Genomic DNA, 18831 nt, shown 5'->3' with positions numbered 1-18831 from the left:
AAGCGTTTTTACTTCAGGACTCTGGCAGGACTCCAGGGGTCACTAGTTCGAAACCTGGTCCGGGCAATGTTCTTTTCCTTTTTTTAATTTTATTCTTGATTTTTTACTGGAGCTTTTACGATCCAATGTTTACATTTATCGATATAAAGCATTTAATGAATAAGTTAAAAAATGCCAAAATCTGTGAAAAGGCCCCTTTAAATGGAAAACATACAATATTATGTCAAGAAAAATAAAGCTGTAAAAATCTCACCTGCTTGTCTTTGATGTTGCTATTAGCACATTCAGCATTTTCAGTATCTACTAAATAAATATATGAAAGTGCCAAATGTCCAAGATACCATGACGTCTTCCTCAAAATGTTAGATCCTTCGAACTCCATTTTATTTTATCCCTGACTAATCCTCTCACACATTAGGCCTACATGTAAGATTTCTTGTAATGTTCACAGCGTTTATTTTAAATCGTTTACGTTCTCAAATTTCAGCAGGTATTTAATTATAAATATTTATTTATGATTTAGATTTATTTACTATTTCGAAGATACAGTCTTGCAACATGTTTAGTTAGTCTGAGTTACGTGTTTAGTGATTCTTACAAACAATAGACTGACATGAAAAGTGGCTCCTTTTGAAGCACAAACTGCATCCAACTATATATTACAGCTGGCCCGGTTTGATGGGGCCTGTTTTTGATAATAATTAATTACCATTTTTCACTTCCGTGTTTATTATGTTTACCAACGCCATGATGGAAAAAAGTCCGTTTCCCACAATGCTTAGCGCGCATTCACACAGGTCAGTAAAGACCGGTGTGACACAATGATACCATGCCTCGCCCGTTGTCGTTTTCCGCCTCCCGTTTCTAGTAAGCTAAATAGTCTGTACTGTATGGTCTAGTTTTTTACTATTTTGAACGGGTTATTAATTTTTGTCTTAATAATAGACATTTATCAGGCAGTATTTTTGTGAACCATTCTGTTCCAAGCCGAGGCGTTGCGATCAACAAGCATGGCGGCCACAGACCAAAATTCCAACGCTGTCATCCAAGGATTGGCCCGTCATTTAAATTGCCTGGGCGAAGAAAATAAATTGGCTCGGCGAAAAGCACTTGAAAATATTAAGAAAGATACTGTTGGTAGAAAGCCATCGATAGATGAATCAGAAACCAAACCAATTTTAAATGAAATATTGAAACCATTGTTAAAATCATTCTCAGATCCGGTGGAAAAGTGCAGAGAGCTTTCTCTGGAAATACTAAGTCAGTTTCTGCGACAAGTAAAAGACCCAGAAGAATATCTGCCGTTTATAATACCTGTTGTAGTGCAGCGTCTGGGGCAGCAAGAAATAACGGAATCTTCTGAAGAACTGCGGTTTCAGTTGGTTTCATTTATGCAGGAAATTCTAGAATGTTCTGGCAAAAAACTTGCTGTTTACTTGGATGATATTGTCAAAATTTTACAAAGAACAATTTTAGATCCTTATCCAGAAGTTAAGAAAGTTAGTTGTCAATGTCTTTCTATTGTTGCTAAAACAATACCAGAATATTTTCAACAGCAATCAGAATCTCTAGTAAAACCTCTTCTACAATCAATAGCACACCAACATGCAAAAGTCAGAAGCATTGTGGTCTATACAATAGGTTTGCACAAATCTATGTTGTCCTTTTGTTAATGTGTATTTCTAAGTTGTAATTTTAACTTGTGTTTTTCACATATAAACAAACTGCATATATATTTAAATATAAACATATACGCTCTGATTAAAAAATTTAGATGTAAATTTTTTAATACAATTAAGCAAATATTTTACTGGCAATATTCCAGGAGATGCACTTCAATATGGAAATGGAAAATCAGTTGACACAGTGGTTTCACACTTGGCCCAAAGGCTGTTTGATCAGACACCAGCAGTTCGACTAGCAGTAACAAAAGTGGTGGGAAACTGGATGCTTGATTTGATGGATCGCTATTCATTTTGGTACAAGCTAATTCCGCTTCTTCTTACAAGCCTGTCTGATGACCAGCCTGAGATAAGAGACATTGCAGACTCGTTATGGCATGATGTGGGTTAGTATTGAATGATCATGAGTAATAACTCACATTCAGCTATTTACAAAGAGCGGGGCTAAATCTTTTGTAGCAATCAAAAGTTTGCTCTGTCTTAATTAGTGAGAATAGCTGTGTTGATTTCACAGTTAGTTTATACTTGTACACTGATATCTGTCAGTTAGCAAGGGAAATTACTTTGCAAAAGACTGGACAATATGTTATCTTCAATTTGTCTGCTTTTACTAGAGCACATAGATATGTACAGGAAACCGCAACATCAATACTTTTAAAAAGATTTTATGTAATTTTAAACTAAAGCTTAATTAAAGAATAATAAAATTAAATATGCTTATCAAGTTATGGCAATATTGATGACTCATATATTTAAATACCAAATAAAGAAACTTAGATGTATTAACACTGCACTGAATTATTTGCACAATTAGTATTTATACATTTGTATTTGCATCTTATGTGGCAATAATTTGTTAACACTATTACAATTAAGTTAATTAATATCTTACTGTGTTTTTACGGATTAATTAGGTATGAAGTATGCCAATGAAAATGAAGAAGAGCTAAAAGACAAGATGGATTTTCCAAAGCAAGAATACAGTCACTATCCAAATGGAGGTATGGTTTTATTGCCATTTGAAAACCATATTGTTGGTTTATCTTAAATTAATGGTACAATAATTTATAATAAAACAAACATTTTTGTAAAGTTTTAATGAAAACTTTAATTAATTACCGTCTTGAAACTGCTTCAAAATGTGTACTTGGTGCTTTTGATATATTATCTTTTATTGAGCACCTACATTGTAATATATTCTGAATAAGTATTGTGAGTTGTTGTAAAATAAAGTAAAATATATAAAATAAAGTCACCAGAGAATGGTTAAAAAATCATTTTTAAACAAAGCAATAACTCTTATTACTCAAGTTTTTGGACACTATTTTTTTTATTTTATTTTTTTGTGTCCGATAAATTTTGATACAGAAAATATTCAAAAATAACAGGTTTCCGAAAATTTAGAGACACAAATTAAATGTCCAAAATTATAATTATATTGAAATAAAAGCAATAAATCAATGTACAAAAGTGCTTATACTTAAAAAAAACAACACAGCTTTCCTTACACTTGCCTGAAATGATACAGGACAAAAAGGGAAAACATTAAACATACTGCTTCCTTAATAGGAAGATATGATTTAAAATGCTGTTGGGTAAAGCAATTGTTTTTTACTGGTATACATGGTTGTTTACCCAATTACGCAAATGTTATGGTCCATTGCCCTCAGGCGTGCGCCTCCCAGGTTTTATGACCCTAGTCCGTTTGTAAAAACCCATGATCAAAGTGTCACAAGATAAGAGAATACAGTGCCGAAATCTGGCAAAATAGCGCTGTTAAATATACTGTCCGTAAGTTCTGAATGAACTGAATGATGTTGTGAAGACGCAGGGACGACCTGTTAATAAACTCTTAATTACAACAACTGTTAAATAATTAAGAGTCATTAATGATAGATGAAAACGCTCATGCCTGAAGATTAAGAAATAGAACAATAATTATTTTGGCCAAAAAAGAGGGTGTCTGAAAACTTAGTGTGTCAGAAATCTTAGAGTAACAACGGAACCTGCTTTCAATAATACTTCACAGTTCTGTTGAGGATACTGTGGAAAATTTAAAATATGCTGAAGAGATTTCAAAATAAGTCAATATAAATGTTCCTTTGGATGCTCTTTTTTCTGTAAAAGTAGAAGTACTTCACTTGAATAAATTTATCTATGATAATGTCCCATCAAGATGTTTCATAAAATTGTAAGATTGTTGTGATAAAGCTGCATGCCTTTCCCTGGCGTATCTACGGTTTTCGTTAAATGGACTAACTACCAAAGTGAAATGGTATACAACTAAAATTTATATGATTGTGTTCTTCTAATTTGAATTATTATAAAGAGTTGTATTCAACTTATTTTTCTCTCAAATCAGAGGACTTTTCTACATAGAATATTTCCTATCCGAAATCACACTGTTTCGCAAAATTGCCTGCATTCAGGAGTTTTAGCACCATTTCAGTTGCATTTTTTGTTGAACTCAGGCAAGTTATACAGGGCTGTTATGGCCCTCTTGTTTGTGTAAAGTTGGTAAAGTTTAAAGAGTCGTAGTCTGTGTTAAGTAAGATGATAAAAAATAATGTATTGTATGAAAACAACTAATATCCTTTCCTTTTTTTGTTGTGCACATATAAATACATTAAATAACTCAAAGCGTCTGTCTCTCAACCCTCAGACACAACCTGTAAAAGCAAGAGGAAAATAACAAAATACTTGTCGTCAGGTTTAGTAAAATAGGTTACATATCAATTTGTTATTATCAGGCCCTTAGTTTGCAATTTGACCAGTAATAGTTAAAGATTACCCAACCTTGTGCCCAGTTATGGTTTTTGGACTTCTGCGGAAAGTGCAAATAAACATTACCCTTTGGGTGATGTTAATCAGTGTCAGTGTCTTAAATTTGAAGTCAAAGGCATTGTCAGTCCGTCTTTGCCTCTGTTACAAAATTTGTTTTTAGCGAGGGATATCAATTTAACGAATTGGCTTGTTTTTATTTTTTAGTGGAACGTCCCAATCTTGGATGCAGAACCTTGATGTTTCGAAACATGTCAAAAATACTGCCAGCTCTTATGAGAGATATCACTGATTGGGTTGTTGAAACCAGAAAGAAGTCTGCTGCATTGCTGTACCATATACTTTTGAACGGTGAAGAATACATCACACAGCACATGGAAGTCTTGACATCAGGCTTGTACAAAGCCTGTGCTGATGATGAAAAGGATGTTGTTAGCAATGTAAGCATTCAGCTCTTTGCTGAAAGCATTTTGATGCAATAACAGAATTGTACTATGTGAAATATGAACTGTGTGAGGATTTGTATGCGAGTCAATTTTCTTCTTTCCTTTGCCTTTATTTAAACTTAGAAGATTTGACAAAGAAATAGCTTTTGTATTGAAATGTTACCTTGTATCAAGAACTCATTTGGGATTTAGTATGGAGTGTTTCAGAGTCAAGGTCAAGTTCACATATACTAAATGCATGTTCATCAAGTATCATCCCAGACTAGCCTGTGCAGTCCACACAGGCTAATCAGGAACAACTCTATCCAACTAGACTTGATTTTTGTGTAGAAGAAGTTTCCTTTAAACAAAAACAACATACAATTGTCCAAGATTATCCTGTGCTTAACCCTTTGCATGCTGGGAAATTTGTCGTCTGCTAAAATGTCTTCTGCTGAATTTCTAAAATTAGCATTTTCTTTCATTTTTTTCAAAGAATACTATCAGAATAGCAAACAGTTTGGATCCTGATGAAACGCCACGTTCTGTGGCGTCTCATCTGGATCCAAACTGTTTGCAAAGGCCTTTTAAATTCGGTTCCAGGACTCAAAGGGTTAATATTTTCTTCTCAACTACCGTTCTTGAGAATGCATTAAACTGTTGAAATAACATTTTATACTTCTATATCCAGACTGATTTTATTGTTTGTTGTCACTGGGGGTGAAGTTTTTTATAAAATAAGGGATGAAACATAAATTAAGTATCTTACAATAACTACCATTAATTCAGAGGTAGACACAAATTTGTTTCAAGAAATGTTGTCTTTTTATTTAATTTTTGTTTTTACAGTCAACATGATAACAGGACAGTTATCAACATGATGTATTAATATCTATTCTTTAGGCACTAAAAGCAGCAGAGCTGATAGGCTATTTTGTGGATACAGAAGTCTGGAGTAAACTGATTCTTAAAGGTGTGAAGACATTACAGAACCACTCAAGTATCATGGTGCTAGCAGCTGTCATAAGGGGAACGGAAAAATCTAAGCTTATGCCACATTTGAACTCCATATTGGACACAGTCTATACACCAGACATCTGTCAGAGTGTAGTGGTAAGAGGACATTGCCTTGTCAGGAATTTATTTAAATGTCACTAATTTAGTTTGATTGTTTAACATTTTTCCACAATGTGTTTGAAGCATCATAAGTTTGTATGAAAAATAATTAAGATAATTAATTAACAAATAATACAGACGATGGGTGTTTTTAGCTTGACTTTTGAAAGAAAAGGCAAGCCATTCTACTCTACAGTTGTCCTTTTCAGTGCTAGAGTGCTAGAGTAAACAGATTTTGGTCAGCCTGAAGGATTTCATTCAATTTCAAAACATGTATTTCCCCATATTAAAATGACCCATAGGCCATGTTTAGTATCATGTTAAAATGACCCATAGAAGAGTTGCGGGAAATTCACATGGAATATATTTTCACACAAAAAATAAAAACGAGCATTTTGTTTTTCGTCTAATCTATGTACCAGACCACATCTTGCGTTGAAATTTTGGCTATTGCGTTAAGGAACACTGATTTTTTATGTGTTAACTTTATTTTACAAATCATTTGTTGATTTTTATTGTTTATGGGCTTTAATATGCAAATATTTTGTAGCAAAACTCCCGCCTTGGGAAAGCGCTAGGAATGGGTGGAGTCACGGTCGCTGTTACCTAAAATAGCAAACTGGATTCAACTGAATTTCTTGAGATCAAATTAAGTTATTGAAATGAAACTTATTCAGAATACTCTTCCTTAAAATATCTGATGCACACTAACTGTTCTGATCAGTTAAGTTCCTTCTGGTTTTAGGTGAGCGGCTTAGGGCCTTTGATCCTCTTGTTTACATTGTAGAATAATGAAAACACTTTTTTCCAGCCTATGTGAAACAAATGTATACTTTTTAAATGTCTTTATTATATACAAATATATGTAGAACATCTTCAAAAGTACCAAATACTGTACAGTGTACAATTCCCATACTGCCTTCATGCAGGTGCCAATGCAGATGCAGATTCTGTCCTGCATGGAGTCAATGCTGGTTGTGTCTGATACAGACCTCCTCGCATCAAACAAGTCTCCACAGACCATGTTCAATATCCTCCATACGGTATTGGCTCTACAGCAAGGAGACATCATCAAAGACAAGGTTTGTGGATGAATTGTTAATGTTTTAACCAGTTATGTTTAATTAAGCGACCGTTTATGGCAAGCCTGAAAATAATTTCATTATGTGTAAACTTCAATTAAGTTAAAGGCTTTTTGTATGTCTCTTTTCAGTATTTTTTGTGTAACTTTAAAATAAATGTATTAATATTTCTTTGAAAAATGTCCCGCTTTATGCCTTTCTTTGACCTACAGTAGTTTTTGCTGAACGTTGTGAATGTATCTTGAAGCTATACAAGAAGAACACACATAATTCACTTTAATGTTGGTTTTACTTGCAATAACCAAGTTGTTTGGCAATTTGAAATTGAATTTTTACGCAGTTAAATATTTCTTTATATATTCATCACTTCCTTTTTTTATACCCCCGGATCCATAGATCAGGGGTATATTGTTTTTGTCCTGTCCTGTCTGTCTGTCTGTCTGTTGTCTGCCTGTCTGTCTGTCTGACTGTCTAACACTTTAACCTTGGTTAAAGTTTGATAACTTTTGCAATATTGAACATACTAACTTGATATTTACCATGCATGTGTATCTCATGGAGCTGCTCATTTTTAGTGGTGAAAAGTCAAGGTAAAGGTCATCCTTCAAGGTCAAAGGTAAAATATCGTTGTTTTTTTCTTTCCTAAAACTTTAACCTTCGTAAAGTTTTATCATAATTTTTTAAATATTGAACACAGCAACTTCATACTTGGCATGCATGTGTATCTCATGGGGCTGCACATTTTGAGTGGTGAAAGACCAAGGTCATCCTTCAAGGTCAAAGATTAAAAAAAATAAATTCATTTCTTCATTCAATCTGTTACTTACTTCTCATGGAGCTGCACATTTTGAGTGGTGAAATTTCAAGGTCAACCTTCAAAGTCAAAGGTCAAAATATAAAAATCATAAATTTTCATAGCTTTTTTAAAACTGAACACAGCAATTTAATATTTGGCATGCATGTGTTTCTCATGGAGCTGCACATTTTGAGTGGTGGAAGGTCAATGTCAACCTTCAAGGTCAAAGGTAAAAAAATTAACAAACATGCATTTTCATAACTTTTTATGCCCCCGGATCGAATGATCAAGGGCATATTGTTTTTGGCCTGTCTGTCATTCCGTCATTCTGTCCCAAAACTTTAACCGCACAGTAAAGTTTTGCAATAACTTTTGAAATATTGAACATAGCAACTTGATATTTGGCATGCATGTGTATCTCATGGAGCTGCACATTTTGAGTGGTGAAAGGTCAAGGTCATCCTTCAAGGTCAAAGGTAAAAAAAAAGCGGCGCATTAGGGGGCATTGTGTTTCTGACAAACACATCTCTTGTTTTCATCTCAATTACCAACATTCTTGATAAGGCGCACAATGGCATAAATTTGCAAATAAAATCATACAGATTGTTCTGTGCATATCAACTCAGGAAACTGTGCAGGAAATTAATAGTCAAACATTTGTGGTTTGCGAACCGATTTTCCAATAGTAAAAAGGTGACCATGAAATAAATAGCCTTTCAAAACAACAAATATTTAAATTACTTCAGCAATTATAGTCTGGTATGTGCTACTCCTGTTTGCTGAGATTTGAAGATTAATGTTTATCATTTCCATGTTCCTTTTCAAGGTAGCTGTCTACTAAACTGCAATATTTTTAGAATAATATTCTCAATGGAACAATTTGTGGACACAAGTAAAGAATGTTGACCTAGACTTCAAGAATCACTGTAAAACATCACATCATAATTAAATCTAGTGTGAGAACATGGCTGATTTTCCACGTTACAGGTTCTAGAACTGATAGGTCATTTGGTACAGCTGGAGTCCCTCCCATCCCGGCTAGAGCTGTACAGAGTCCATATGAAGCCCCTTCTGGGCAGCTTTAAGGAGACATACCCTGTCTGGACCACCCACTCTGTGGAGAGACTCGTGTTTGATGTGGCTGTCATGGAGGCAGGTGAGGAGAGTGTATGGGCTGGGAAATACAGTCTGGCACTTACTTTTTAGCTCACATGTCACGAAGTGACATGGTGAGCTTGTGACTGTGTGATGTCCGGCGTCCGTTGTGCATGTGTGTGTGCGTGTGTCTGTCAACAATTTGTTTGTGTAGACAGTAGAGGTCACAGTTTTCATCCAGTCTTTATGAAATTTGGTCAGAATGTTTATCTTGATGAAATCTGGGTCGGGAATGTATTTGGGTCATCTAGGGTCAAAAACTAGGTCACTAGGTCTAATAATAGAAAAACCTTGTGTAGCCAATAGAGGTCACAGTTTTCATCCAATCTTTATGAAATTTGGTCAGAATGTTTATCTTGATAAAATCTGGGTTGGGATTGTATTTGAGTCGTGTGGGGTCAAAAACTAGGTCACTAGGTCAAATAATAGAAAAACCTTTTGTAGACAATAGAGGTCACAGTTTTCATCTGATCTTAATGAATTGGTCAGAATGTTTAATCTTGATAAAATCTGGGTTGGGATTGTATTTGGGTCATCTGAGGTCAAAAACTAGGTCACTAGGTCAAATAACAGAAAAACCTTGTGTAGACAATAGAGGTCACAGTGTTCATCCAATCTTTATGAAATTTGGTCAGAATGTGTATCTTGATAACATCTGAATTGGGATTGTATTTGGGTCATCTGGGGTCAGAAACTAGGTCACTATGTCAAATCATAGAAAAACCTTGTGTAGACAATAAAAGTCACAGTTTTCATCTGATCTTAATGAAATATGGTCAGAATGTTTGTCTTGTTAAAATCTGGGTTGGGATCAAATTTGGGTCATCTAGGGTCAAAAATTAAGTCACTAGGTCAAAGTTTAAAAAAACTTGTATAGACAGTAGATGTCACAGTTTTCATCCAAACTTCATAAAGTTTTGCCAGAATGTTAATCTTGATGAAATCTGGGTTGGGATTGTATTTGGGTCATCTGGGGTCAAAAACTAGGTCACTAGGTCAATTAATAGAAAAACCTTGTGTAGATGAAAGAGGTCACAGTTTTCATCACATCTTAATGAAATTTTGTCAGAATGTATTAATTAATGCGATCTGGCTTGGGATTCTACATGGGTCTGATAGAATTTAAGTTGATGTAGCTAGGTTAGTCATGTGAGCTATTCAGGGCCATCATGGCCCTCTTGTTAGATGCAGTATTATTATGGCTGAAACGGTCCCATTGCTGCTTGTTGAGCAATCTAGAGATGCAAAACTATTGCAAATCATGTTACACTGCAACTCCAATATATCACGGTCCGTTATATTGCGTTGTTCAATATATCGCGAATCGGCTATGGCTCCCAAAAATCTGATGAGCATAATCTCTAAATACATGTAACATGCTTTAAAATCTGAGAATTTGAAGAGATACAATCCGTTTCAAAGTTGTATTTTACCCTTTTTTCACCCACCTTAATTTCTGTTTAATCCGACATTCATAATCCTGTTTTAACCAGATTGTTTGCTCTCATTGTACACCTCTCTAGCACTTGTGTACTGCGATAAACAATAATCCAACTTGTCAAACATCACAGGTCATTTTGGGTGTTAACCATTCTCTATTGAATTTGCTTTGAACTGCCGAAACGCACCAGTAAACACATGAAGGTGTATACAATTATAACTGTAATTGTCACAAGTCAATACTGACCTATCTCAGCAATCTTTGCGCTTTAGATACAGTGTAAATTATTTGCTTTTAATTGAGAGGTGAATCATGTCCCTCAGTTTGTCAAACTTTCCATGCTTTTCATGAGGTGAATGACGTCATTTTGTAAATGGGTCTAATTTGTGCATGCTTTCTTGAACAATAACATTTGACAATAGTGTTTCGGATTACAACTTTAATTATATGCATTTAGAATACTTACATGGAATAATGATTTGTGTTATACCAATGAATAACATATGGATGTAACAACCAAATCAATATGGTAAGTAAATAGTGTGTTTTGAGATTGCCAAACTATGCTAATGCTTACATATACATGATGAATAACTTGACAATTTATATCGCGCTCCGTATATATCACGGTCGCGATCTTTGGATCCCTTCAACCGCGATATATTGGAGTTGCAGTGTAGAAAACAGAATTATATAAGAAATGGGTTGGCTGGAATTCTGGATGGCTTAAACTTTTGTCGTCGTTCCTCTGGAGTTGGAGCCATTGGGTTTCCACTGTAGTTTTATAAGACTCATTATGGAAAAACTGGGCTTAATCCATGTACTTTTTTTGAAGGCCCAATCAGGGACAATACGTTCCGCCATAACAGGATTTTCATTTAGAAGAGTCTTCCTATAAAACTAAAATTCCATGAAACGGGAAAGTTTCTTCCCTGATAAGCCTCATCAGACTGCACAGACTAATGTAGGACGACACTTTAAGCCTGTTTTTTAACAGAACAAAAATTATTTATAGTGATATAATTGATGATTAATTGATCTTAAAAACAGATGCATTCTTTGTTTGTATTCTGAATCTGCACTCTATCTTTATGTCTGCACCAAGTGTTATTATTATAAACTAAAAGTATGTGAAATTTACCATGTTTCATTTTATTTTGAAAACTACAGGTATTTAATGAAAGATAAACATAATTGTCAAACCAAAAGTTAAATTTGCTTTCAAAATTATAATTGTAGAGTTATCATTTTCTCGCTCATTAGCATTGTTAAAATGGCTATATGCAGTCAGCATAAAACTGGAACAGTCTGCTAGTTCATTACAGGCTGTTCAGGTTTTATGCTGTTTGCTGCTCATCAGTATTTTAGGATTGGAAATGCAGCCTTTAAAACTTGAATATAGTAAGAAAGGTTTTTATTTTAATTCGATTTCTAAGGGACTACAAATGGGTCAAATGCGCATATTTGTTGTTTTTTAACCCTGCAGGCCCAGTGGTGGGTGACCTCTTAGATGACGTGATGCCAATCCTCACTGCCAATTTTCACCCAGACAAAGAGCCAGAGGTGCGCCTTAAGTTCTTCTCCCTGCTCTCTCACCTCATGATGAACCACAAGACCACTGTGGACTCACAAGAGAGGTGGGGGCACAAATTGAGCCTTTGTCATGAAAAACTGGGCTTAATGCTTGTGCTTAAAGTGGCTAATCAGGGATAAGGATTTCTGCCCTGGATTGGTTGTTATTGAAATGAAACTTCCTTTCAACAAAAAGTTCCTTAAAAGCAGAAAGTTATTTTTCCTGATTAGCCTTTGTGAACTGCACAGGCTAATTTGATATAACGCTTTAGGCAGAAACATTAAGCCTAGTTTTCCCAGGTGGCTTACTGTGTGAATGAAAATCAGGGCTCACCTAAAATATTGCAACTTATTGATAAATGATTTTGATAAACAGATGTTGCATATTAGTCCAGAGTTAAGGTACAAAACATTTATGTTTACAAGGAGTATTAATTTAAATAATTTCGCTTTGCCATAGGACTTATAATTTTAAAGCTTTCTGTCTCAATAATCAAGCATTCAGCCTATGAAAAACAGACACAAAATGCTCACTTTTTGGTCGAATTTGTAGCCATTATTTAGTCAAAATCCCATTTGCAAAAATTTATTAGTATCTTAAATTCCTGTCTCCACGATCTATGTCATATTCCCAACATGATGATTAAAAGCCCTGAAATTTCTTTTGACTTAGTTATACAAGTTGATAACAATCTTTGGATCTTGGGCCCCATGACTATGAACCTTCTATGACTCAATCTTAGACTGATTCTCACAATAGAATAGTAAATAGATAAAAATAAACATATGATGTACATATTCTTTGACAATACAGATTTGCTGACTTTGCCGAGATAGTGGTTCGTGACATGATTCTCCCCAACTGTGTATGGAAGGCTGGCCGGGTTGCAGCTGCCATCAGAACCACAGCAGTGTCCTGTGCCTGGGCATTATTGCAGAGTGGAGTGCTCACTATAGACAGGGTGAGACTATTATACTGACTTCAAAGAAATTACTTGTTATGTCATGAAAACCATATCAGGCATTAAATAGTTTGTTTTGTCCCCTACCTGTGAAACCGGAGGAGACTTATGGTATGCACACCTTCTGTCTGTCAGTCAGTTCGTCACATTTTTCTGGATCCTGGGATAACTTTAAACGTTCTTCATATTTTTTCATGAAACTTGAAACATAAATAGATGGCAATATGGAGATTATGCACGTCATTTCATTTTGTTCCTACATCAAAAATTCTGGTTGTTATGGTAACACATATAAAAAATAATATTTTTTTACTGACAATGGTGGAGTTTCACCGGTACCATATTGCTTGGCAATCTCTTGTTTAACTATATTATACATGTTATATCATGAAAACCGTATCATTCATTAAAAAGTGTTTTTTAACTACACTGTTACAGTGTCTTTATTTATCATTTTAACATTGCATTTATTTAATTATTTTTTTTTAAATAAAACAGACAACAGTGATGACCACATAATCAACAGCTAAATACTAGGAAGTTAGGTGAAAAAACCTAGACAAACAAAGTTAAAAGCAAACAAATATTTTAAAAAGACACACCTTTCTACAATAAATACTTTTTAAATGGCTAAACACAGCCAATCAAATCTTGTCAATTTAGCCACGTTCTGAGGATTAATGCATGGTTCTAAAGTGTCATTCCAGATTCACCTGTGCAGGCCACACAGGCTACCGTAATCAGGGAAGAATCTTTCTGCCTAGACTGGATTTTTGTTTACAAAAGACTTCCTTAAAATGAAAATTAAATATGAGAGAAAAGTGTCAATTGCTCTTGCCTTTGCAGCTTGAACCAGTTTTAGACTACTTCATCACGCAGATGCTGGCCTGCATGGAGGATGACAACAAGGGGACTCGTCTGGTGGCCTGCAGGGTCATGACCCGAACCTTTGACCTGGCAGGGGGGCGGGTCAACCAGGACCGTCTACACAACATGTACCTCGAGCTACTGAAAAGGCTGGATGACAGCAGCGACGAAATCAGGCTCACCGTTGCAAAGACTTTCCTGGCCTATTTGGACTGTTTTGAGAAAGCGTATGATGTTCAGCTATACAGAGCCCACTTGGAGGCGATGTATAAAGGCTTGCTGGTGCATTTAGATGATCCTGATGAAAGGATTCAGGAAGCAATTTTAGGTACATGATCATTTTAGGGAAGTTATTTGAAAGAACAATTAATACAATAAGCATGTTTACACTGGCGAATTTATAATGTTTAGCTTGATTTTTTGAGGAAAGGGCAAGCCATATTTTAATTGCCCTGGCATCGGCACCTCAGCTAGGTTTTATTGGTATACGTAAGCTAGCTCCTAAGAAATGGCTGGAAGGATTGTATTCAAACTTAAAACATTCATACCCCATATTGATATGACCCCTTTGGCCAAGTTAGGTAACTTTTGTTTAAAGTTAGTCATAATTAGTGCTGCAATAATATACCGGTATATTGCGATACGATTTTCATCATACCGGTACGAACATTTTACAAAAATGTATTCACATTTCATCCAGAAAAGCCATCCGAAATAATGATATCAAGGTAAACAAAACAAAGCGGTGTAAATAAATTTTTACGTAAAAATAGCATTCTAAAAAGTGTATTATACGGAGAAGCGTTGTTACACGGGAGCATTTGTTCGATGCTTTTGAACAGATTATCGTTAAATTAATTGCGCACAACTGTAAATGTTTTGCTCAATTCTGAATTGAGCATTATTAAATTTGTAATCCAAATTTCGGAAACACGCTTCCAAATTTTAATGCTAACGCGACAATACAAAATTCTAGCGTCAAATAAAAAGTGCTTTATATTTTGTCTAAATAAAAAGTGCGCGAAAATTATGCAGACATGTAGAATGTCGCATGGAAAGTATGGGTGTATTTTGTGTTGTATTAAAGCGGGAACATCACATTAGGGGATTTACGTGTGTTCAGTGGGAAAAAAACGCCCCGGTTGGACGTGATTTCATCACATCTTTAAATAGTAACAAATGCCAAAATGTATTTGATACTTAAGATAAATTACAAATGTTTGTGTTTCTTGTAATTTTTGAGCACATTTATAGTAAATATTTACCAGAATTTGCTATAAAACTGGAATGTACGGGATTATCGGGTAATTGGCAAGTTATAATTCTGGTACAAGTTAGCAATATATTTCGATATATTGCAATACAGGTTTTTGATCTGACAATATATTGCAATACGGTTTTTGGCGTATTGTTGCAGCACTAGTCATAATTATGGACTTTTGACTAAGTTTGGTTAATATACCAGGTAGTATGAACTTTGTCCAAATTTTGGGCCTTCTTGTACTTTGAAGTTTGTATTTATACTTCATTTGAAGTTTTAAGTTTTTAATTAAGCTTAAAATCTCAGCATTGGTTTAGTGATTTCACTCAAATTTCAAGTCGTTTTACACTTTAAATTTTTACATAATGATTTTTAGCTATATAGACACGTTACAGCTTTTTATGAATACTTCCAATCGGATTGTATTTTGGGTGTGTTAGGTCAAGGGTATTATTAATTTATAAAGCCAAATGGATTACGCTTACATTTTAAAGAACACATTGGGGTATTGTAATGAAACAAAATGGCATAAAGGTCAAGTTGATGTTTGGTAAATAGAGAAAAAATGTTCCTGCTCATAAACTTGAGCAAAAGTTCAGCTCTTGTACTGAAACTAAGTATATGAATGCCTAATATCCAGATCTTGCTTGTGGTGTTTACAATGTCAATATTTCTAAACAAAAAACTAGGGCTTATGTACTTCAGAAACAGATGCTTCTTTCATTTTCAATGTGAATTGATTCATACAAAATATTTAATCTGCATCTATATTGTCTGCTGCAAATGCACCAAAGGTATAAATTAGTTAGAAAAGGCACAACCCTTCAAATAATCTTTTCCTTTGGTTCTGCATCCACCAATTATTATAGGTTATTAGACGTTTCACTGTACAATACCGAGATATATTTGGACAAGCATAATGTTTGACGTCATATTGAACGAGCCGTTAGGCGAGTCCAATATGACTTCAAACTGTGTGCGAGTCCAAATATATCACGGTATTGTACAGTGAAACGGAGGGGACTTATGGTTTGCGCTCCCTCTGTCTGTCTGTCCGTCACACTTTTCTGGATCCTGCGATAACTTTAAAAGTTCTTCATATTTTTTCATGAAACTTGAAACATGGATAAATAGCAATATGGAGATTATGCAAGTCATATCATTTTGTTCCTACGTCAAGAGTTCTAGTTGCTATGGCAACAAATAAATGTTTTTATTTTTTAACTGACAATGGTGGAGTTTCATCGGTAGGGGACAATATTGCTTGGCAATCTCTTGTTGTTTATTCTTTGTCTTGCAATAAAGAAAAACAAGTTGTGCATGGACAAATGAGAATACATCAAATTGCAGCATTTAGGTCCTCAAATGCAAAATTGTGTAATTCGGTTCTGAGGACATGTCCCTCCCAAACACTTAAGAGGCCCTTCACAATTTCCTTGGCAAACCCTGATCACCACATAATTCACTTTAAGGTTTTTTATCTGCATTCACGCACAGTTGAACAATCCTTCATTTCCACATAAAAAATTATTGTTTTCCATCTGCATCTCTTATGGTTGAACACATTTCTCACCAAAATTAATAATGTCGAGGCTTTTTATTTGAGCCTCGTTCTAGCAAAACTTTGCTTAATGCATGAATATAAAGTGTTGTCCCTGAGTTGCATGTGCTGTCCGCACAGGCCTATCGGGAATGGCAATTAGCACCGGAGTATTCCTTTAACAGAAAAATTCAATTAAAGTGAAAACTGAACATGCTAACCTGGGACACACTTAACGCACATGAATTAAGCCCATTTTTCCGAAAACGAAGATAAAATAATGCTTATGTTTTCTATCAACAATCTCAGCCCTCTATTTCTTCCATGGATTGCAGGTGTGCTGAAGAAGGCTGGGAGCCTATTGCCAGGAATGTTGCTCCAGGAGGTACAGGGCAGCAAGCACAAGCACCGCTCAGACCAATACTGTGAGGAACTCATTGCCTACCTCCAGTCCCTCTCCACTACAGCCTCATGAGAGCCTTTGTGGGGATTATCATGTTTGGCTGAGTTTCATCTTGTTTTTTTTTTCATTTTGACCTTATAAAAAGAACTGGAAAGGTGTGTTCTAATTACATGTATCATGTATGTATGTCATATTTCATCTTGGATATTAGTGTTGTTCATGGACAGATGTTGTATTTAAAAAAAGGACATGATTATTTTAATTGATCTAAAATGACAAAAGTAGAAGATTGGATTGAATCTGACATCTTGTTACCAGACAACTCCATACATGTATTGCTGTTTATTTGCTGCACAATATGATTTCATATTTCTTAGTAAAATAAAAAGAGTCTCCAAATAATTATGAGAAACTTTGTTACAATGACAATCAGAGACTACATAAAATATACATGTTTGTTTCAATCTTATAATTTGTTTCATTTGAAAATCACATAAATGTAAATTATATTCCATCAGTTCTTCTTTAAAGGGTACTCTTAAGTTATGTACGTTTTTTGTTCAACATGTAAACATCCATAAAATGAGGTAAAATCCGAAAATTTCTCAAATTATAAAAGCATTCACATGGTCAAGCTGCAAAATTATCAATATTTGTAGATAAACTAACAAATGTTTTATTTATTTGTTCAAATTGTATGTAAGTTGTTTATTGTCTGAAAATATGAAATCGAGTTCCTTTTAAAATTGCATGATTTTATTGTGCATATTTCTAAATAAGTATTTGTAGGAACAATCCTTAACATGTGCTCATGTCTTATTGTAACTAATAATTATAGATTATTAGATGTTTCACTGTACAATACGGAGATATATTTTGACGAGCACACAGTTTGACGTCATATTGGACGAGCCGTTAGGCGAGTCCAATATGACTTCAAACTGTGTGCGAGTCCAAATATATCACATATTGTACAGTTTAAATGTCTAATAAGCTTTTTATTCTATATCCCTTTCTTTGGCTCTTTGTTTCATTTTAATTTTGATTTGAAAATGCTTTAATTGCTTCTATGCTATTTTCAAGACAAGCACCCGTGTGAGTCGATTATAGTATATTCGGATTCTTTTTCTCTGTTACTGCTTTTATCGTTATAAAACAATTGCTTAGTGCACTTGTACTCAACTGTCCAATATTGAAAAAATACAGACTTTTTGGATCCAATACCGGAAAATATTGGACAGTCAAGTGGTACATATGAAGAATGCTGATTGGATGAATTTATTGGATATAGAATAATAATATATTATGTGACATTTTGAGAATGATAAAATTGTATTTAAAAAAACCTACCACTGCAATTAAAACTGAGCTTTTGTGTGTGATTAAATTTATGTGCATTGCACTGCCAAATATTAATCATTTTGTATTAGTTCATTTACATAAATAATATATGGCATAATAATGTTGAAAGTGTCAAAACCATGAAACGGTAAGCATAGATTTGTTGATGTCTCAACTACTGTCAAAGTACTGCCCTCAGTATAATTGTTGGTAATGACAAAGGTCTGTCCGTCTCTCTGCCTGACCCGAGACACAACCATGTGCATGCCATACATTTTAACAACTTTCAAACTTGTACGCATTGTTCTGTACGGTAGGAGTTTGTGAAAAAAACTATTAAGGTTTACAGATTTTATATTTGTATGTAACATAGTATTGTGGTTCCAGTTTGTTCAAATTATGACACT

At 34.6% G+C, this 18831-nt stretch overlaps 1 protein-coding gene across 1 annotated transcript; it reads left to right on the top strand.

The window, feature by feature from the left end:
- The first annotated feature begins 966 nt into the window (after positions 1–966).
- LOC127865997 (dynein axonemal assembly factor 5-like) lies at positions 967–18499 on the top strand. The gene is made up of 11 exons (XM_052406172.1): positions 967–1641; positions 1826–2068; positions 2597–2683; positions 4671–4903; positions 5792–6001; positions 6934–7086; positions 8870–9038; positions 11965–12115; positions 12865–13012; positions 13859–14207; positions 17016–18499. Exons 1-11 carry the CDS (start codon positions 1011–1013, stop codon positions 17153–17155), a joined length of 2514 nt encoding a protein of 837 aa, XP_052262132.1. The 5' UTR covers positions 967–1010; the 3' UTR covers positions 17156–18499.
- Positions 18500–18831: the final 332 nt, after the last annotated feature.

Source organism: Dreissena polymorpha, chromosome 2 (genome assembly GCF_020536995.1).
Source record: "Dreissena polymorpha isolate Duluth1 chromosome 2, UMN_Dpol_1.0, whole genome shotgun sequence".
Classification (NCBI taxonomy): Eukaryota; Metazoa; Mollusca; class Bivalvia; order Myida; family Dreissenidae; genus Dreissena; species Dreissena polymorpha.
Note: the sequence above shows the minus strand (reverse complement) of the source record. Positions and strands in the feature narration are given on the sequence as shown.